Source organism: Coccinella septempunctata, chromosome 2 (assembly GCF_907165205.1).
Source record: "Coccinella septempunctata chromosome 2, icCocSept1.1, whole genome shotgun sequence".
NCBI lineage: Eukaryota > Metazoa > Arthropoda > Insecta > Coleoptera > Coccinellidae > Coccinella > Coccinella septempunctata.
Genome location: NC_058190.1, coordinates 23719495 through 23741441, shown reverse-complemented (window position 1 = coordinate 23741441; position 21947 = coordinate 23719495). Strand labels below are relative to the sequence as shown.

Genomic DNA, 21947 nt, shown 5'->3' with positions numbered 1-21947 from the left:
TCGATTTTGCATATGCATGTCGATGGATTTGACAATACCATATTGTTTTGTATTTTATTATGATAGCGCTTTCATTGTACTTTAGGTGTGTATTTCTTCACTCTTCAATTCAAGAAAGTGGAAATCAGGTAACAAGATCCGATAGTGATTTTATGGGACTCGCAGGATTTTGCGCGGCGTGTCCCACAAAATATCACTTTCGGAACTTGTTACGTAAAAATCTTTTTGCTGAAGCCATCCCAAAAATGCAACTTTCGGTATTATTTTTTCAGTAACTTGAAAGTAACAATTCACACAAACAGTACCGAATGTTTCTATTTTTGGGACGATTTCCACTTTCAGTTCGATTTTGCATATACATGTCGATGGATTTGACAAAACCATATTGTTTTGTATTTTATTATGATAGCGCTTGCATTGTAACTTAGGTGTGTATTTCTTCACTCTTCAATTCAAGAAAGTGGAAATCAGGTAACAAGATCCGATAGTGATTTTATGAGACTCGCAGGATTTTGCGCGGCGTGTCCCACAAAATATCACTTTCGGAACTTGTTACATAAAAATCTTTTTGCTGTAGCCATCCCAAAAATGCAACTTTCGGTATTATTTTTTCAGTAACTTGAAAGTAACAATTCACACAAACAGTACCGAATGTTTCTATTTTGTGGACGATTTCCACTTTCAGTTCGATTTTGCATATGCATGTCGATGGATTTGACAATACCATATTGTTTCGTATTTTATTATGATAGCGCTTGCATTGTAACTGAGGTGTGTATTTCTTCACTCTTCAATTCAAGAAAGTGGAAATCAGGTAACAAGATCCGATAGTGATTTTATGGGACTCGCAGGATTTTGCGCGGCGTGTCCCACAAAATATCACTTTCGGAACTTGTTACGTAAAAATCTTTTTGCTGTAGCCATCCCAAAAATGCAACTTTCGGTATTATTTTTTCAGTAACTTGAAAGTAACAATTCACACAAACAGTACCGAATGTTTCTATTTTGTGGACGATTTCCACTTTCAGTTCGATTTTGCATATGCATGTCGATGGATTTGACAATACCATATTGTTTCGTATTTTATTATGATAGCGCTTGCATTGTAACTTAGGTGTGTATTTCTTCACTCTTCAATTCAAGAAAAAGGAAATCAGGTAACAAGATCCGATAGTGATTTTATGGGACTCGCAGGATTTTACGCGGCGTGTCCCACAAAATATCACTTTCGGAACTTGTTACGTAAAAATCTTTTTGCTCTAGCCATCCCAAAAATGAAACTTTCGGTATTATTGATTCATTAACTTGAAAGTAACAATTCACACAAACAGTACCGAATGTTCCTATTTTCGGGGTGATTTCCACTTTCAGTTCGATTTTGCATATGCATGTCGATGGATTTGACAATACCATATTGTTTTGTATTTTATTATGATAGCGCTTGCATTGTAACTTAGGTGTGTATTTCTTCACTCTTCAATTCAAGAAAGTGGAAATCAGGTAACAAGATCCGATAGTGATTTTATGGGACTCGCAGGATTTTGCGCGGCGTTTCCCACAAAATATCACTTTCGGAACTTGTTACGTAAAAATCTTTTTGCTGTAGCCATCCCAAAAATGCAACTTTCGGTATTATTTTTTCAGTAACTTGAAAGTAACAATTCACACAAACAGTACCGAATTTCTATTTTGTGGACGATTTCCACTTTCAGTTCGATTTTGCATATGCATGTCGATGGATTTGACAATACCATATTGTTTCGTATTTTATTATGATAGCGCTTGCATTGTAAATTAGGTGTGTATTTCTTCACTCTTCAATTCAAGAAAAGGGAAATCAGGTAACAAGATCCGATAGTGATTTTATGGGACTCGCAGGATTTTGCGCGGCGTGTTCCACAAAATATCACTTTCGGAACTTGTTACGTAAAAATCTTTTTGCTGTAGCCATCCCAAAAATGCCACTTTCGGTATTAGTTTTTCAGTAACTTGAAAGTAACAATTCACACAAACAGTACCGAATTTCTATTTTGTGGACGATTTCCACTTTCAGTTCGATTTTGCATATGCATGTCGATGGATTTGACAATACCTTATTGTTTCGTATTTTATTATGATAGCGCTTGCATTGTAACTGAGGTGTGTATTTCTTCACTCTTCAATTCAAGAAAGTGGAAATCAGGTAACAAGATCCGATAGTGATTTTATGGGACTCGCAGGATTTTGCGCGGCGTGTCCCACAAAATATCACTTTCGGAACTTGTTACGTAAAAATCTTTTTGCTGTAGCCATCCCAAAAATGCAACTTTCGGTATTATTTTTTCAGTAACTTGAAAGTAACAATTCACACAAACAGTACCGAATGTTTCTATTTTGTGGACGATTTCCACTTTCAGTTCGATTTTGCATATGCATGTCGATGGATTTGACAATACCATATTGTTTCGTATTTTATTATGATAGCGCTTGCATTGTAACTGAGGTGTGTATTTCTTCACTCTTCAATTCAAGAAAGTGGAAATCAGGTAACAAGATCCGATAGTGATTTTATGGGACTCGCAGGATTTTGCGCGGCGTGTCCCACAAAATATCACTTTCGGAACTTGTTACGTAAAAATCTTTTTGCTCTAGCCATCCCAAAAATGAAACTTTCGGTATTATTGATTCATTAACTTGAAAGTAACAATTCACACAAACAGTACCGAATGTTCCTATTTTCGGGGTGATTTCCACTTTCAGTTCGATTTTGCATATGCATGTCGATGGATTTGACAATACCATATTGTTTTGTATTTTATTATGATAGCGCTTGCATTGTAACTTAGGTGTGTATTTCTTCACTCTTCAATTCAAGAAAGTGGAAATCAGGTAACAAGATCCGACAGTGATTTTATGGGACTTGCAGGATTTTGCGCGGCGTGTCCCACAAAATATCACTTTCGGAACTTGTTACGTAAAAATCTTTTTGCTGTAGCCATCCCAAAAATGCAACTTTCGGTATTATTTTTTCAGTAACTTGAAAGTAACAATTCACACAAACAGTACCGAATGTTTCTATTTTGTGGACGATTTCCACTTTCAGTTCGATTTTGCATATGCATGTCGATGGATTTGACAATACCATATTGTTTCGTATTTTATTATGATAGCGCTTGCATTGTGAATTAGGTGTGTATTTCTTCACTCTTCAATTCAAGAAAAGGGAAATCAGGTAACAAGATCCGATAGTGATTTTATGGGACTCGCAGGATTTTGCGCGGCGTGTTCCACAAAATATCACTTTCGGAACTTGTTACGTAAAAATCTTTTTGCTGTAGCCATCCCAAAAATGCCACTTTCGGTATTATTTTTTCAGTAACTTGAAAGTAACAATTCACACAAACAGTACCGAATGTTTCTATTTTTGGGACGATTTCCACTTTCAGTTCGATTTTGCATATGCATGTCGATGGATTTGACAATACCATATTGTTTCGTATTTTATTATGATAGCGCTTGCATTGTAACTTAGGTGTGTATTTCTTCACTCTTCAATTCAAGAAAGTGGAAATCAGGAACAAGATCCGATAGTGATTTTAAGGGACTCGCAGGATTTTGCGCGGCGTGTCCCACAAAATATCACTTTCGGAACTTGTAACGTAAAAATCTTTTTGCTGTAGCCATCCCAAAAATGCAACATCCGGTATTATTTTTTCAGTAACTTGAAAGTAACAATTCACACAAACAGTACCGAATGTTTCTATTTTTGGGACGATTTCCACTTTCAGTTCGATTTTGCATATGCATGTCGATGGATTTGACAAAACCATATTGTTTTGTATTTTATTATGATAGCGCTTGCATTGTAACTAAGGTGTGTATTTCTTCACTCTTCAATTCAAGAAAGTGGAAATCAGGTAACAAGATCCGACAGTGATTTTATGGGACTTGCAGGATTTTGCGCGGCGTGTCCCACAAAATATCACTTTCGGAACTTGTTACGTAAAAATCTTTTTGCTGTAGCCATCCCAAAAATGCCACTTTCGGTATTATTTTTTCAGTAACTTGAAAGTAACAATTCACACAAACAGTACCGAATGTTTCTATTTTTGGGACGATTTCCACTTTCAGTTCGATTTTGCATATGCATGTCGATGGATTTGACATTACCATATTGTTTCGTATTTTATTATGATAGCGCTTGCATTGTAACTTAGGTGTGTATTTCTTCACTCTTCAATTCAAGAAAGTGGAAATCAGGTAACAAGATCCGATAGTGATTTTATGGGACTCGCAGGATTTTGCGCGGCGTGTCCCACAAAATATCACTTTCGGAACTTGTAACGTAAAAATCTTTTTGCTGTCGCCATCCCAAAAATGCAACTTTCGGTATTATTTTTTCAGTAACTTGAAAGTAACAATTCACACAAACAGTACCGAATGTTTCTATTTTTGGGACGATTTCCACTTTCAGTTCGATTTTGCATATGCATGTCGATGGATTTGACAATACCATATTGTTTTGTATTTTATTATGATAGCGCTTGCATTGTAACTTAGGTGTGTATTTCTTCACTCTTCAATTCAAGAAAGTGGAAATCAGGTAACAAGATCCGATAGTGATTTTATGAGACTCGCAGGATTTTGCGCGGCGTGTCCCACAAAATATCACTTTCGGAACTTGTTACGTAAATATCTTTTTGCTGTAGCCATCCCAAGAATGAAACTTTCGGTATTATTGATTCATTAACTTGAAAGTAACAATTCACACAAACAGTACCGAATGTTCCTATTTTCGGGGTGATTTCCACTTTCAGTTCGATTTTGCATATGCATGTCGATGGATTTGACAATACCATATTGTTTTGTATTTAATTATGATAGCGCTTTCATTGTAACTTAGGTGTGTATTCCTTCACTCTTCAATTCAAGAAAGTGGAAATCAGTTAACAAGATCCGATTGTGATTTTATGGGACTCGCAGGATTTTGCGCGGCGTGTCCCACAAAATATCACTTTCGGAACTTGTTACGTAAAAATCTTTTTGCTGTAGCCATCCCAAAAATGCAACTTTCGGTATTATTTTTTCAGTAACTTGAAAGTAACAATTCACACAAAGAGTACCGAATGTTTCTATTTTGTGGACGATTTCCACTTTCAGTTCGATTTTGCATATGCATGTCGATGGATTTGACAATACCATATTGTTTCGTATTTTATTATGATAGCGCTTGCATTGTAACTTAGGTGTGTATTTCTTCACTCTTCAATTCAAGAAAGTGGAAATCAGGTAACAAGATCCGATAGTGATTTTATGGGACTCGCAGGATTTTGCGCGGCGTTTCCCACAAAATATCACTTTCGGAACTTGTTACGTAAAAATCTTTTTGCTGTAGCCATCTCAAAAATGCAACTTTCGGTATTATTTTTTCAGTAACTTGAATGTAACAATTCACACAAACAGTACCGAATGTTTCTATTTTTGGGACGATTTCCACTTTCAGTTCGATTTTGCATATGCATGTCGATGGATTTGACAATACCATTTTGTTTCGTATTTTATTATGATAGCGCTTGCTTTGTAACTTAGGTGTGTATTTCTTCACTCTTCAATTCAAGAAAGTGGAAATCAGGTAACAAGATCCGATAGTGATTTTATGGGACTCGCAGGATTTTGCGCGGCGTGTCCCACAAAATATCACTTTCGGAACTTGTTACGTGAATATCTTTTTGCTGTAGTCATCCCAAAAATGAAACTTTCGGTATTATTGATTCATTAACTTGAAAGTAACAATTCACACAAACAGTACCGAATGTTTCTATTTTGTGGACGATTTCCACTTTCACTTCGATTTCGCATATGCATGTCGACGGATTTGACAATACCATATTGTTTCGAATTTTATTATGATAGCGCTTGCATTGTAACTTAGGTGTGTATTTCTTCACTCTTCAATTCAAGAAAGTGGAAATCTGGTAACAAGATCCGATAGTGATTTTATGGGACTCGCAGGATTTTGCGCGGCGTGTCCCACAAAATATCACTTTCGGAACTTGTTACGTAAAAATCTTTTTGCTGTCGCCACCCCAAAAATGCAACTTTCGGTATTATTTTTTCAGTAACTTGAAAGTAACAATTCACACAAACAGTACCGAATGTTTCTATTTTGTGGACGATTTCCACTTTCAGTTCGATTTTGCATATGCATGGATTTGACAATACCATATTGTTTCGTATTTTATTATGATAGCGCTTGCATTGTAACTTAGGTGTGTATTTCTTCACTCTTCAATTCAAGAAAGTGGAAATCAGGTAACAAGATCCGATAGTGATTTTATGGGACTCGCAGGATTTTGCGCGGCGTGTCCCACAAAATATCACTTTCGGAACTTGTAACGTAAAAATCTTTTTGCTGTAGCCATCCCAAAAATGAAACTTTCGGTATTATTTTTTCAGTAACTTGAATGTAACAATTCACACAAACAGTACCGAATGTTTCTATTTTTGGGACGATTTCCACTTTCAGTTCGATTTTGCATATGCATGTCGATGGATTTGACAATACCATATTGTTTCGTATTTTATTATGATAGCGCTTGCATTGTAACTTAGGTGTGTATTTCTTCACTTTTCAATTCAAGAAAGTGGAAATCAGGTTACAAGATCCGATAGTGATTTTATGGGATTCGCAGGATTTTGCGCGGCGTGTCCCACAAAATATCACTTTCGGAACTTGTAACGTAAAAATCTTTTTGCTGTAGCCATCCCAAAAATGCAACTTTCGGTATTATTTTTTCATTAACTTGAAAGTAACAATTCACACAAACAGTACCGAATGTTCCTATTTTCGGGGTGATTTCCACTTTCAGTTCGATTTTGCATATGCATGTCGATGGATTTGACAATACCATATTGTTTTGTATTTTATTATTGTTGAGGAAAAAATATAAATCTAGCCCTGGATGACAGCGACAGTTGATAATATAATAATTGTTTTCTGTTAATGTCATTTTTTTATCTCTTAAAAGTTAATTATATATATTCTGACGACCAGAGGACCTCAGTTTCATTTGACCGGTTCTGACGACGAATCAAAACCGTATTCGAGAGAACAAAGAATAATTATAGTGAGGAAGAAAATCTATCCAGACTTCAAAAATGTCTCAAAGGGGAAACTCTCGAGGCTGTTCGACCGCTGTTGATATCGTTCGAAAGTACACATTCTATTATGGAAACTTTAGCGATGAGATTTGGGCGACCAGAATTCATAATAGAGACAATTCTCAGAAAAATTCGTTTTCTGCCAAATTTGAAAGAAGATGACCAAGCCAGTTTCATCAAATTCGCCACTGAAATTCAAAATTTCAGCGCTACAGCAAAAAATCTCAACATGGAGATCTATCTGAGTAATCCACAAGTATTGAGGGAGCTTCTCAATAAATTACCCACTCATTTGAAGTACAATTGGGCAGTCCATCTGTCTGGAATGAATAATATTGGAATGCCTACTTTGGATATATTTTCTTCGTGGATCCAACATCAAGCTAAAATTCTGAGTATATTTTTACAACCCGCCAAAGCAGATGACAGGAGACGACAAGAAAACTTCAGCCCCAAAGAACTAAGAAACTCCAACAATAGACATGTTCTTATGCAAGTAACACCAAAATGCCAAATTTGTAGTCAAAATCATCAAACTTCAAAATGTAGAGAGATTTTAGAAAGAAGTATCGACAGTCGATGGGAATTGATTACAAAGAAGAAGTTGTGTTTCTCTTGTTTTGGACGACACCAAATTAAATCTTGTAAGAGGAGGACAAAATGTGGAATTAACAATTGCACAAAATTCCATCATCATGTTTTACATAAACAAGATTCAGAAGCACAAATCGAGGGTCCGAATAGCCAACCATCATTTTGTTCAACGACTCCTGAGAAAGTTTTGCTTCGGATTTGTCCAGTTGTTTTATCCGGAGAGAAAAATTCAATCGAAACATATGCCTTGCTTGACGACGGGTCTACTGTTTCCCTAATCGAAGACAACCTTGCAGAATATCTGGGATTAAATGGAAAGGAAGATCCATTGAACATTTGCTGGACCAATTCAACAAGTCATAAAGATCAAAATTCTCGTCGAGTGAAACTGAAAATAAGGGGGCTTTACGAAAACGAAGAATATGAAATCGATGACGTTCGAACTATGACTGGTTTCAGTCTGCCAAGCCAGAATTTCGATTTCTCGAAGATGAAAAATGAATGGTCTCATCTGTCTATTTGTCCGCAAAACTTATTTTTCAAGAACGACGTTAGGCCAACTATTTTATTGGGACAAGATAACTACCATCTCATAATGCCTAGAAAGATTTATGAAGGTCCACCAAATTCACCAATTTTAAGCTGGACTAAACTTGGATGGATTGTTCACGGAAAATTTAGATGCAAAAAGGATATTCTCGACAATTCAAATTTCAATTTCTTTTGTTATCAAGAATCTGAAGATGATTTACATCGGTTGGTCAAAGATTCATTTAAGCTTGATAACTATGGAATTACAAAGCCGAATTACGAAACTTCATTATCACCGAAGGAGGAAAAGGCACTAAAAATTTTAGAAGAAACAACTGCCTCTACAGGAGAACGTTATGAATCTGGACTTTTATGGGCCACAGAAAACTTCAGATTTCCTCCCAGTTATAAAAACGCTCTAAGTCGACTTCATGGAATAGAACGTAAATTAGATCGAGACCCAATATTAGCGGAAGAATACTGTCGAAAAATAGATGAATATTCAAACAAAAATTACGTCAAGAAATTAAGTGTAGAAGAGGCAGCCCAAACACACAATAGAACTTATTATTTGCCACACTTTGGAGTGCGCAATCCAAATAAACCTGGAAAATTGCGTTTAGTGTTCGATGCTGCAGCAAAAAGTCATGGAGTATCCTTGAACGATGCTTTACTAACTGGACCCGATCTCTTGAATTCACTACCAGCGGTCCTCATGAAATTTAGACAGCATGCCATCGCCTTTGTTGGAGACATAAAAGAAATGTTTCATCAAATTAACATAAAAACAGAAGATGTCGATTCTCAAAGATTTCTTTGGCGTGGAATGGAGAGGCATAGAAAACCAGACACCTACATCATGAAAGCAATGACTTTTGGAGCAACTTGTTCACCATCGACTGCCCTTCATGTGGTGAAATTGAATTCCAGAAGATTTGAAGATCAATATCCTGAAGCTAGTAAAGCAATTTGTACCAAGGAATATATGGACGACCATTTAGACTGCTGTGAAACAATTGATAGTGCTATTAACAGAATTCAGCAAGTAATTGAAATTCATAAAGCAGGTGGATTTGTTATATGTAATTGGATCAGTAATTCGAAAGAAGTTTTAGACAATATCCCTGAAGATCTCAAAGCCCACAGTGACAAACAGTTGAATTCAGATGATGGCCTCGCTACAGAGAGGATTTTAGGAATGTGGTGGGACGCGAAAACAGATACGTTTATTTTTCGAGTTAATGAATCAAAATTTGAAAATATCCATTTAAAAAGTCCAACGAAGAGAGAGATATTGAGAGTTGTGATGAGTATCTTCGACCCACTAGGACTTGTATCACCAATATTAGTGGCTGGCAGAATTTTCTTACAGAATATTTGGCGTTCGAATATTACCTGTGATGAACGTCTACCAAGAGATCTTCAAGCAAAATGGGAAATCTGGCTCAATTTACTAAATAATGTGAAGACGTTCAAAATTTCAAGGTGTTATTTACCACTCTCAAGCAGTTATGGATCTACGGAACTCCACATATTCGTTGATGCCAGTGAAGAAGCCTATTCAGCAGCAGTCTATTTGAGAAACGAAAATGGTCCAATAATCTCAGTTTCCCTAATTATATCGAAAAATCGCGTTGCCCCCCTGAAAGGAGTAAAAGGAGTTTCAATACCACGTCTGGAACTTCAGGCAGCTGTGCTTGGATCTCGGCTTGCTGAAACAGTTCAAAATTCCCTGGAAGTAGAAATAAAAGGAAGAATGTTTTGGTCTGATTCCCAGTCTGTTCTTCATTGGATAAAATCCGACTCCAAAAAATATAAACAATTTGTAGCGAACAGAATCACGGAAATCCATGATCTCACAAGACCCGAAGAGTGGAAATGGATATCCACTGACTTGAATCCTGCCGACCTAGCGACTCGTTTCTGCAAGAAAAAATTTCTAACATTGAATTCATTATGGTTAGAAGGTCCACCATTCTTGAAAAACTGTAAATCCGAATGGCCAGACCAACCTCCTATATTTTTGAATCATAAGTCTGATTTAGAACTGAAGAAGGAGTACGTGACTGTTCATATGGAGAAGGAAAATAGCATCTGGATTATTCCGAATTCATATATTAACAGATTTTCATCCTGGTTGAAATATCTTAGATGCACTGCTTGGATTATTCGTTTCACAAGGAACTTGAAAAGTCATAAAAAAATTCGAAATACACTGAATAGATCATTGGATGTGCCTGAACTCACCTTAGAAGAAATTGAAGAGGCAGAAAAAATGACTCTAATTGCAATACAGTTTACCCTATTTCCAGAAGAAGTGAAGCACCTGCAGAGTAAAAAAGCCTTGAAAAAATCAAGCAAACTGTTTCCATTGTCACCTTTCCTTGATGAAGATGGAATAATTAAGATGAGGAGTCGTTTGGAAGCATCTTCTGAAATTGACGGAATGACGAAATTTCCTGTAATCCTAGATGATTGTAAAGCAGTAAGATTGTTGGTACAACATGTGCATAAACGATTTTTACATCAAGGAACAGAATCTGTTATAATGGAACTAAGAAAAAAATTTTGGATTTTTAAGATTAAATCAATTGTCAAGAAAGTAAAAAATACTTGTCTTTGGTGTAAGAGACGAGATTCCAAACCTGAAGTGCCAGAAATGGGACCATTACCCCAGTGTAGAGTGAAGAGACAATTCTCAGAAAAATTCGTTTCCTGCCAAATTTGAAAGAAGATGACCAAGCCAGTTTCATCAAATTCGCCACTGAAATTCAAAATTTCAGCGCTACAGCAAAAAATCTCAACATGGAGATCTATCTGAGTAATCCACAAGTATTGAGGGAGCTTGTCAATAAATTACCCACTCATTTGAAGTACAATTGGGCAGTCCATCTGTCTGGAATGAATAATATTGGAATGCCTACTTTGGATATATTTTCTTCGTGGATCCAACATCAAGCTAAAATTCTGAGTATATTTTTACAACCCAAAGCAGATGACAGGAGACGACAAGAAAACTTCAGCCCCAAAGAACTAAGAAACTCCAACAATAGACATGTTCTTATGCAAGTAACACCAAAATGCCAAATTTGTAGTCAAAATCATCAAACTTCAAAATGTAGAGAGATTTTAGAAAGAAGTATCGACAGTCGATGGGAATTGATTACAAAGAAGAAGTTGTGTTTCTCTTGTTTTGGACGACACCAAATTAAATCTTGTAAGAGGAGGACAAAATGTGGAATTAACAATTGCACAAAATTCCATCATCATGTTTTACATGAACAAGATTCAGAAGCACAAATCGAGGGTCCGAATAGCCAACCATCATTTTGTTCAACGACTCCTGAGAAAGTTTTGCTTCGGATTTGTCCAGTTGTTTTATCCGGAGAGAAAAATTCAATCGAAACATATGCCTTGCTTGACGACGGGTCTACTGTTTCTCTAATCGAAGACAACCTTGCAGAATATCTGGGATTAAATGGAAAGGAAGATCCATTGAACATTTGCTGGACGAATTCAACAAGTCATAAAGATCAAAATTCTCGTCGAGTGAAACTGAAAATAAGGGGGCTTTACGAAAACGAAGAATATGAAATCGATGACGTTCGAACTATGACTGGTTTCAGTCTGCCAAGCCAGAATTTCGATTTCTCGAAGATGAAAAATGAATGGTCTCATCTGTCTATTTGTCCGCAAAACTTATTTTTCAAGAACGACGTTAGGCCAACTATTTTATTGGGACAAGATAACTACCATCTCATAATGCCTAGAAAGATTTATGAAGGTCCACCAAATTCACCAATTTTAAGCTGGACTAAACTTGGATGGATTGTTCACGGAAAATTTAGATGCAAAAAGGATATTCTCGACAATTCAAATTTCAATTTCTTTTGTTATCAAGAATCGGAAGATGATTTACATCGGTTGGTCAAAGATTCATTTAAGCTTGATAACTATGGAATTACAAAGCCGAATTACGAAACTTCATTATCACCGAAGGAGGAAAAGGCACTAAAAATTTTAAAAGAAACAACTGCCTATACAGGAGAACGTTATGAATCTGGACTGTTATGGGCCACAGAAAACTTCAGATTTCCTCCCAGTTATAACAACGCTCTAAGTCGACTTCATGGAATAGAACGTGAATTAGATCGAGACCCAATATTAGCGGAAGAATACTGTCGAAAAATAGATGAATATTTAAACAAAAATTACGTCAAGAAATTAAGTGTAGAAGAGGCAGCCCAAACACATAATAGAACTTATTATTTGCCACACTTTGGAGTGCGCAATCCAAAGAAACCTGGAAAATTGCGTTTAGTGTTCGATGCTGCAGCAAAAAGTCATGGAGTATCCTTGAACGATGCTTTACTAACTGGACCCGATCTCTTGAATCCACTACCAGCGGTCCTCATGAAATTTAGACAGCATGCCATCGCCTTTGTTGGAGACATAAAAGAAATGTTTCATCAAATTAACATAAAAACAGAAGATGTAGATTCTCAAAGATTTCTTTGGCGTGGAATGGAGAGGCATAGAAAACCAGACACCTACATCATGAAAGCAATGACTTTTGGAGCAACTTGTTCATCATCGACTGCCCTTTATGTGGTGAAATTGAATTCCAGAAGATTTGAAGATCAATATCCTGAAGCTAGTAAAGCAATTTGTACCAAGGAATACATGGACGACCATTTAGACTGCTGTGAAACAATTGATAGTGCTATTAACAGAATTCAGCAAGTAATTGAAATTCATAAAGCAGGTGGATTTGTTATATGTAATTGGATCAGTAATTCGAAAGAAGTTTTAGACAATATCCCTGAAGATCTCAAAGCCCACAATGACAAACAGTTGAATTCAGATGATGGCCTCGCTACAGAGAGGATTTTAGGAATGTGGTGGGACGCGAAAACAGATACGTTTATTTTTCGAGTTAATGAATCAAAATTTGAAAATATTCATTTAAAAAGTCCAACAAAGAGAGAGATATTGAGAGTTGTGATGAGTATCTTCGACCCATTAGGACTTGTATCACCAATATTAGTGGCTGGCAGAATTTTATTACAAAATATTTGGCGTTCGAATATTACCTGTGATGAACGTCTACCAAGAGATCTTCAAGCAAAATGGGAAATCTGGCTCAATTTACTAAATAATGTGAAGACGTTCAAAATTTCCAGGTGTTATTTACCACTCTCAAGCAGTTATGGATCTACGGAACTCCACATATTCGTTGATGCCAGTGAAGAAGCCTATTCAGCAGCAGTCTATTTGAGAAACGAAAATGGTCCAATAATCTCAGTTTCCCTAATTATATCGAAAAATCGCGTTGCCCCCCTGAAAGGAGTAAAAGGAGTTTCAATACCACGTCTGGAACTTCAGGCAGCTGTGCTTGGATCTCGGCTTGCTGAAGCAGTTCAAAATTCCCTGGAAGTAGAAATAAAAGGAAGAATGTTTTGGTCTGATTCCCAGTCTGTTCTTCATTGGATAAAATCCGACTCCAAAAAATATAAACAATTTGTAGCGAACAGAATCACAGAAATCCATTATCTCACAAGACCCGATGAGTGGAAATGGATATCGACTGACTTGAATCCTGCCGACCTAGCGACTCGTTTCTGCAAGAAAAAATTTCTAACATTGAATTCATTATGGTTAGAAGGTCCACCATTCTTGAAAAACTGTAAATCCGAATGGCCAGACCAACCTCCTATATTTTTGAATCATAAGTCTGATTTAGAACTGAAGAAGGAGTATGTGACTGTTCATATGGAGAATTGCATCTGGATTATTCCGAATTCATATATTAACAGATTCTCATCCTGGTTGAAATATCTTAGATGCACTGCTTGGATTATTCGTTTCACAAGGAACTTGAAAAGTCATAAAAAAATTCGAAATACACTGAATAGATCATTGGATGTGCCTGAACTCACCATGACTCTAATTGCAATACAGTTTTCCCTATTTCCAGAAGAAGTGAAGCACCTGCAGAGTAAAAAAGCCTTGAAAAAATCAAGTAAACTGTTTCCATTGTCACCTTTCCTTGATGAAGATGAAATAATTAAGATGAGAAGTCGTTTGGAAGCATCTTCTGAAATTGACCACATAAGAAAGGAGTGTCTGTAGTGTTTCATCTTTAGGATATTGTGAAGTAAGTACTGCGCTCAAGCCTTTCTTGACAGATCTAATCAACCTCTCCCAGCAACCTCCCATGTGTGGTGTTCGTGCTGGATTGAAATTCCACTTGATACCTTCTTCCATATGAATAAGGGTCTTCTGAATTTTTTGATGATCCAAATGTTTCACTTGTTGCTGTAACTCTCTATTAGTACCTATAAAGTTTGTACCACAATCAGAGAAGATTTCTCGTGGACAAGGTCTGCGGCTGGTGAATTTTTGTATGGCCATTATACAACTGTCTGTTGTTAGCGAATGAGCGACCTCAATGTGAATAGCTCTGACAGACATGCAAGTGAATAATAAACACCAACGTTTTTCATGTCTTCGTCCTACAGCAACTTCGATGGGTCCGAAGAAATCCATTCCTGTGTAAAAGAAAGGATGTGGAGGTTTCGTCACTCTACACTGGGGTAATGGTCCCATTTCTGGTACTTCAGGTTTGGAATCTCGTCTCTTACACCAAAGACAAGTATTTTTTACTTTCTTGACAATTGTTTTAATATTAAAAATCCAAAATTTTTTTCTTAGTTCCATTATAACAGATTCTGTTCCTTGATGTAAAAATCGTTTGTGCACATGTTGTACCAACAATCTTACTGCTTTACAATCATCTAGGATTACAGGAAATTTCGTCATTCGGTCAATTTCAGAAGATGCTTCCAAACGACTCCTCATCTTTATTATTCCATCTTCATCAAGGGAAGGTGACAATGGAAACAGTTTGCTTGATTTTTTCAAGGCTTTTTTACTCTGCAGGTGCTTCACTTCTTCTGGAAATAGGGAAAACTGTATTGCAATTAGAGTCATTTTTTCTGCCTCTTCAATTTCTTCTAAGGTGAGTTCAGGCACATCCAATGATCTATTCAGTGTATTTCGAATTTTTCTATGACTTTTCAAGTTCCTTGTGAAACGAATAATCCAAGCAGTGCATCTAAGATATTTCAACCAGGATGAGAATCTGTTAATATATGAATTCGGAATAATCCAGATGCAATTCTCCATATGAACATTCACATACTCCTTCTTCAGTTCTAAATCAGACTTATGATTCAAAAATATAGGAGGTTGGTCTGGCCATTCGGATTTACAGTTTTTCAAGAATGGTGGACCTTCTAACCATAATGAATTCAATGTTAGGAATTTTTTCTTGCAGAAACGAGTCGCTAGGTCGGCAGGATTCAAGTCAGTCGATATCCATTTCCACTCATCGGGTCTTGTGAGATAATGGATTTCTGTGATTCTGTTCGCTACAAATTGTTTATATTTTTTGGAGTCGGATTTTATCCAATGAAGAACAGACTGGGAATCAGACCAAAACATTCTTCCTTTTATTTCTACTTCCAGGGAATTTTGAACTGCTTCAGCAAGCCGAGATCCAAGCACAGCTGCCTGAAGTTCCAGACGTGGTATTGAAACTCCTTTTATTTATTTTATTTATTTTTATTTATTTATTTATTTAATTACACCAATCTACAGTCTAGACCAATTACAGATTGGGAATAAACAAAATTACAAAATGAAATAAAACACCCCTTATCTGGAATCAATGGAAGAGCGGCTTTCCACTGAACAAGGGGTGATTATTTTTAAGATGTTAACTACACAAAATTGAAGGCCCCTTTAAGGGCAAAAATAGTGGATTCGGCCCGTCGCGCGAAGGACAGGTCTTTGATGTTTTTCTATATTTTCTGGGGAGAAAATTTAAATGAAAATCTGTTAAATTTAACGAATAAATCTATTGCAGAAATTTGAATACAAGCACGTATTTGGTCGATAACGACCACAATAAAATCTCAATTTCTTTCACACATGCAAAGTGCGCAAAGCAATAATCATTAAAATTTCATCAATAAAAATCTTGGATTAAAAATTCTCTTTTCTCAATTTCACAACAACAATAAGAATATGGTCAAAAATCAGATGAATTTTTAGAGGAGCTTTCAGGACTCTGGACAAACAAAAATTGGAACCTTCTACCTTTTTCTGCGACCAGCGACCGTCGTTCGCCTGGGGTTGCTGGTGAACTTTTCGATCACCAGACTTTCCTCGCACAGTACGGCGAATTCTTTACACTCAACCGCACTTCCCGCACTTTTCCGTCGTCAACGATTAACGCTATTCGTTTCGACTCTATCCAAAATTCCTAAAATCCTATATCCGATCTATATCACAAATAAAAGCAATTATTACGCCCTGACTGACTTTAACCACGGTACTAAATCTCTTACACTATTCCCCGAATAGCTTGTACCCGTCTCCCTTTTTGAGACCTAACTCCGAAAAAATACTTCTAAATTTCTCGGACTGCCGAACTTACTTTCGGACTTCCAAATCTACTCTATTAGAATCCCGGATTCTACTTCCGTCTTCCCGACGTATATTTTCTTCGACCAACTTCCCACTGACTCCCTTCCCTTTTTTGGTTCCTTTTTATCATTCCCCTTCTTAGACCAAAAACCCAAATTTCCTCTCCACCTCTCGTGGGTGTATCCAGAATTATTCTACGACTCGCTAACCTTGCATTTTTCTGAACTAATTGAATTAGCCGGTTAAAACTCAAGAGCCTGCTAATTCTTACAACGCCGAATCAATTATCTTCGAATATTGAATTGATATATAAGCTCTTATGGGCGAGTTATTATCCAAACTAAACCGTTTTCCTTTTAACTTAAAATCAGCCTCAAGTCCGACATGAAACTCTACTTCTTCGATACTTATCTTCTTACTGGAAAAATATCATTCATACGCTTGTCATCGAAACCTTTATTTTCAATTATCTTAGACGTTGAGAACCCGAGAAAGAATTTCCTTGCCCAATATTCTATAAGCATATATATATCTCATCAATATTCCAATTTATTACAAAAATAAAAACTCATAAAAGTATATATACATACAAATGCAAACCTAAATTAACTAAAAAATTACGACCCCAACACAGCCCTCCGTATATTCAATTGAGTACAGTTGAAAATATCCAAAACATACTGAAAATTGCAGAAATCATGACATATTCTAAACATTGGCGAAAACCGAAGCACGTTAGTACGTGGAAAAGGAAGATAGAATGTGGATATATTTCGAACAGGTAGTCTAGGGACGTGCAAATCCACAGAGCCTAGTAAGTAAGGGCAATCAATTTTGGAACTCAAGAGTTTATTAAGGAAAAGAATTCCCAAATAAGTCCTACGCTCCTCTAAGGTGTTAACATTAAACCTGCTCAATAAATACCCATCTTGTATTCCACGACACGGATACAAGCCATCTATTTTGAAGCTCACGTACTTCAGAAATCGCCTCTGTATTTTCTCTAAGCTTTCAATATGAACCCTATAACCGGGATTCCATACAACACACCCATATTCTAGCTTTGACCTCACGAGCGCCGTAAAAAGAAGGAAGAGGGAGCCAGTCTCTGACAAATCCCTGGAATTCCTTATTATAAACCCGAGAGTCCTGAGACTATCGGAAACAGTTGCCCTCACATGGGGTACAAAAGTCAACCTCTGATCGAATAAGAGTCCCAGATCTCTGTATTCAGTCACCCTTCCCAAAATACTTCCCTCAATGTTGTATTGAAAAATGACAACGGACTTACTGCGACTGAAGGACATAACATTACATTTTTTTATATTTAATGATAGTCCCGCCAAAGCCTGTCCTAAGCCAGGTTGAAAAAGGGAGAAGGGGAGGAGTAACAACCTCGTTAAAAAACCAGGGTTCATCTGACCCGGATGATAGCACCCTGTTAGGGTCCCAAGCCAGGGTACGGCTAACCTGCTGCCTTGTAGGATCGATGTTGGCTCATCAAAGGCTAAAGGAAGATAACCTTGACTAAAAATTCCTGGTCCTCCAAGTAGGGGGTTTTGGCAATGGGCTAGCTCCTCATTACAAGTAAAAAAGAAATAAATGCTAAAAAACCTAATACACAGCCTCGGAAAGATTATAGATGTAAACGGATACGACCACGGAACGGAAATAAGGACACGATTATGGCAACCTGGAATGTACAAGGAATAAATAAAAAGTTGGAAGATGTGATAAAAGGATTGGAACACATGAAAGTGGACATAGCGGTACTCACCGAAACGAAGAAAAAGGGCAATGGAATCGAGCACATTTCAAACTATGTTCATATTTACAGTGGGGTTCCTAAAAACGAAAGAGCCAGCAAAGGAGTGTCAATACTGATAAACAAGAAATTCATCGGGAAAATACACAACTGGAACACAATAAACGAAAGAATATTATCGGCGAACCTAACGATCAAAGGACATAGAACAACTATTGTCGGCGTGTACGGCCCTAATGATGACTCGAACCAGAAAGAGAAGGATGACTTCTACACTACATTGGATAACACTCTCACAGCCCTCGGAAACCAAAGGGAAATTGTGGTTCTAGGAGATCTCAACGCCAGAGTGGGAAGAAAGAATGGAAGCAAAATAGTGGGTATACACGGAGAAGAGACACTTAACGATAGTGGGCGGAGACTTTTGGAGTCCTGTGAAGAACATAAAATGAGGATACTAAATGGGTTTTATAGCCATAGAGATATCCATAAGTACACATGGCACCAGGAGACCAGGGGTCTTAAGTCTATTATCGACTATATAATCCTCAAACAAGACACCAAATGGCAGACTAAAGATATAAGAGTGTATAGAGGAATTGAGTGTGGCTCCGACCACTTTTTACTCATTTCAAAAATTTATATCGCATATAACACTGATAGGCAAACAACAGAAGATAACATCCGAGAAACTAAAACTAATCAAAACAAATATAACCTTGTTAGTTTGAATGAACCAAGCACTAGAACCTTATTTCAACAAAGGCTAGATCAAAAACTTAGTGATCAATATTTGACGATGGAAACAACACATCTTTATGAACATGTAATGGAGTCCCTACACTCGGCAGCATACGAGGCCCTCGGAAAAGAAAGCCAACCCCACACGAAAAACTACAATATAACTTGGAACAGTGTATTAGAACAACAGAAACACATTAAACAGGCAGCATACAACAAGTGGATGAGTACAAAAAACATCAGTGACCATATAACATACAGAAGAGAACAAAATAAATATAAAGACCTAATAACTAAGAACAAAAATGAAACATGGGAACGGAAATGTAGTGAAGTGAACAACTACATGGGCGGAACAAGATCAACAGTGGCTTGGAATCTGATTCGTTCACTAAGGAAAGATACTTCTCATAAAACGAATTTACAACCCATACCAATAGACAAATGGAAAGAACATTATGCTCGAGAGCTAAGAGAAGACAGACAGCCATATCTTGCCAACTCGCCTATACGGTGCTCTGTACAAGGAGAAACAGTTAACATCAACGAAGATTTAATAAAGAAAGTATTGAAGTCTATGAAAAATAGAAAAGCACCAGGACCAGAAGAGTTACCTGCGGAGCTCTTAAAGAATGGCTCTAATAAACTAATAAAGTTCCTAACGGAGTTAATGAACAGATATATTAACGGTGAACCGATACCATCTACTTGGAAAGAAGCATGGATAACACCCATCCATAAAAAGGGAAAAAGAGATGACTGCTCCAACTATAGATGCATTTCAGTCACAAGTACGATGAGTAAACTGTATGGTCGAATCCTCCGAAGTATAGTCGAGCAAGAATACGCATCACACGAAATAGAAGAGCAGGCAGGTTTCCGCACAGGACGATCATGTGTAGATCATATTTTCAGTTTGGTTCAACTAAATGAAAGGAAACTGGCTACAAACAGGGAGGTCCACCTTCTTTTTGTCGATCTAACAAAAGCCTACGACAATGTCCCTACCCAAAAGCTCTGGCAAGTCTTAGAAATGTCCTCAATAAATAACACAGTCATACAAGCCATCAAACAGCTCTATAATCAGGCAACATCTCGAATAAAGCTAGGTAAGAGTATGTCCGAAAGTTTTCCAATATCAAAAGGCTTACGACAGGGATGCTGTCTGTCCACCACGTTGTTCAAAATATATCTGAACGAAACGCTACGGAAATGGAGAAAATCTTGCAGTGGTATGGGAATACAACTTAACGATATAAAAACTTTGTACACTCTTCATTTCGCAGACGATCAGGTGGTAGTGGCCCAAGACAAGGAAGACTTAGAATTTATGGCAACAAGACTCTTCGCCGAATACGAAAAGTGGGGACTGTCTGTGAATAAAACGAAAACCAAATATTTATGCATTGGGCAGAAAGCAGATAGTTTACACTTGGAAGACAACATAGAAATTGGAACATGTAGTGAATATACTTACCTGGGTGCTCAAATTGATCACACCGGTCGAACAGAAACTGAGATTGGGCTGAGAATATTGAAGGGTAGAAGGGTCATTGGATGTTTGAACTCAATATTGTGGTCCAAAAACATTTCGCGGGAGAAAAAACATCAAATATATAATTCCATCTTTGAGGGTATAGTGCTATACGGCTGTGAGACGTGGCAATTGACTAAGGGTGTGGAACGTCGACTTTTGGCCCTTGAGATGGATTTCTGGCGACGATCTGCAGGAAAATCCAAAATGGACAAAGTGAGAAATGAAACGATCAGAAATATAATGCAAGTTGAAAGAACCATCATAGATGAAATCCAGAGAAGACAGCTGATTTGGTACGGGCATGTGGAAAGAATGTGCGACGAGCGCCTACCAAAGATGATACTGAAATGGACACCACCAGAAAGAAGAAAGAGAGGAAGGCCCAAAAAAACGTGGTTTGAGGGAATAGAAAAGGCTATGTCCGAAAGAAATCTACATCCAGGGGACTGGCAAGATAGAAAGGCTTGGAGATTAGGAACCGGAAGGCGTAGGACGCTATGAACCCGGATATATATATATATATATAATGATAGTCGATTTCTCCGGCACCAATCATTCAGATTATCGATTTCACCCTGAAGGTCCCAGCAATCCTGGATAGACTCGACTCGACGAAACAATTTGCAGTCATCTACATACAAGAGCAACAGACAGAGCAGGTGTAAACTCAAATCGTTCATAAACAGCATGAACAACAGAGGACCCGAAATGGAACCCTGTGGAACACCTGACGTTGCGGAGAACTCATATGACCTGATTCCAAAATATTGAACGAACAGTTTTCTGCCAGCAAGATACGATTCCAGGAAGGAGATAAAATCCATATTCAAGCCAAACGAAGACAACTTTGTAAGAACAACTCCATGGTCAAGCCTATCAAATGCCTTGGAGAAGTCAGTGTATATAACATCGACTTGAGAACACTCATCCAAAGCAGCAGACACATACTGGGTGAAACAAGTCAGGTTCGTTACAGTAGACCGGCCCCTAATGAAACCGTGCTGACCATCATTAATTTGGCATTTTACATGTGCGTAAATTATATCGTATAAAACTTTCTCAAAAACATTACTAAAATTGCTCAGAATAACGATAGGTCTATAATTTTCGATGTCTTCTCTACTGCCCCTCTTGAAAACAGGGCAC

General features: G+C 37.3%; 1 protein-coding gene across 1 annotated transcript; it reads left to right on the top strand.

The window, feature by feature from the left end:
- The first annotated feature begins 7369 nt into the window (after nucleotides 1–7369).
- LOC123307065 lies at nucleotides 7370–10993 on the top strand. Its single transcript, XM_044889267.1, has one exon. The coding sequence runs from the start codon at nucleotides 7370–7372 to the stop codon at nucleotides 10991–10993; it is 3624 nt and encodes a 1207-aa protein (XP_044745202.1).
- Nucleotides 10994–21947: the final 10954 nt, after the last annotated feature.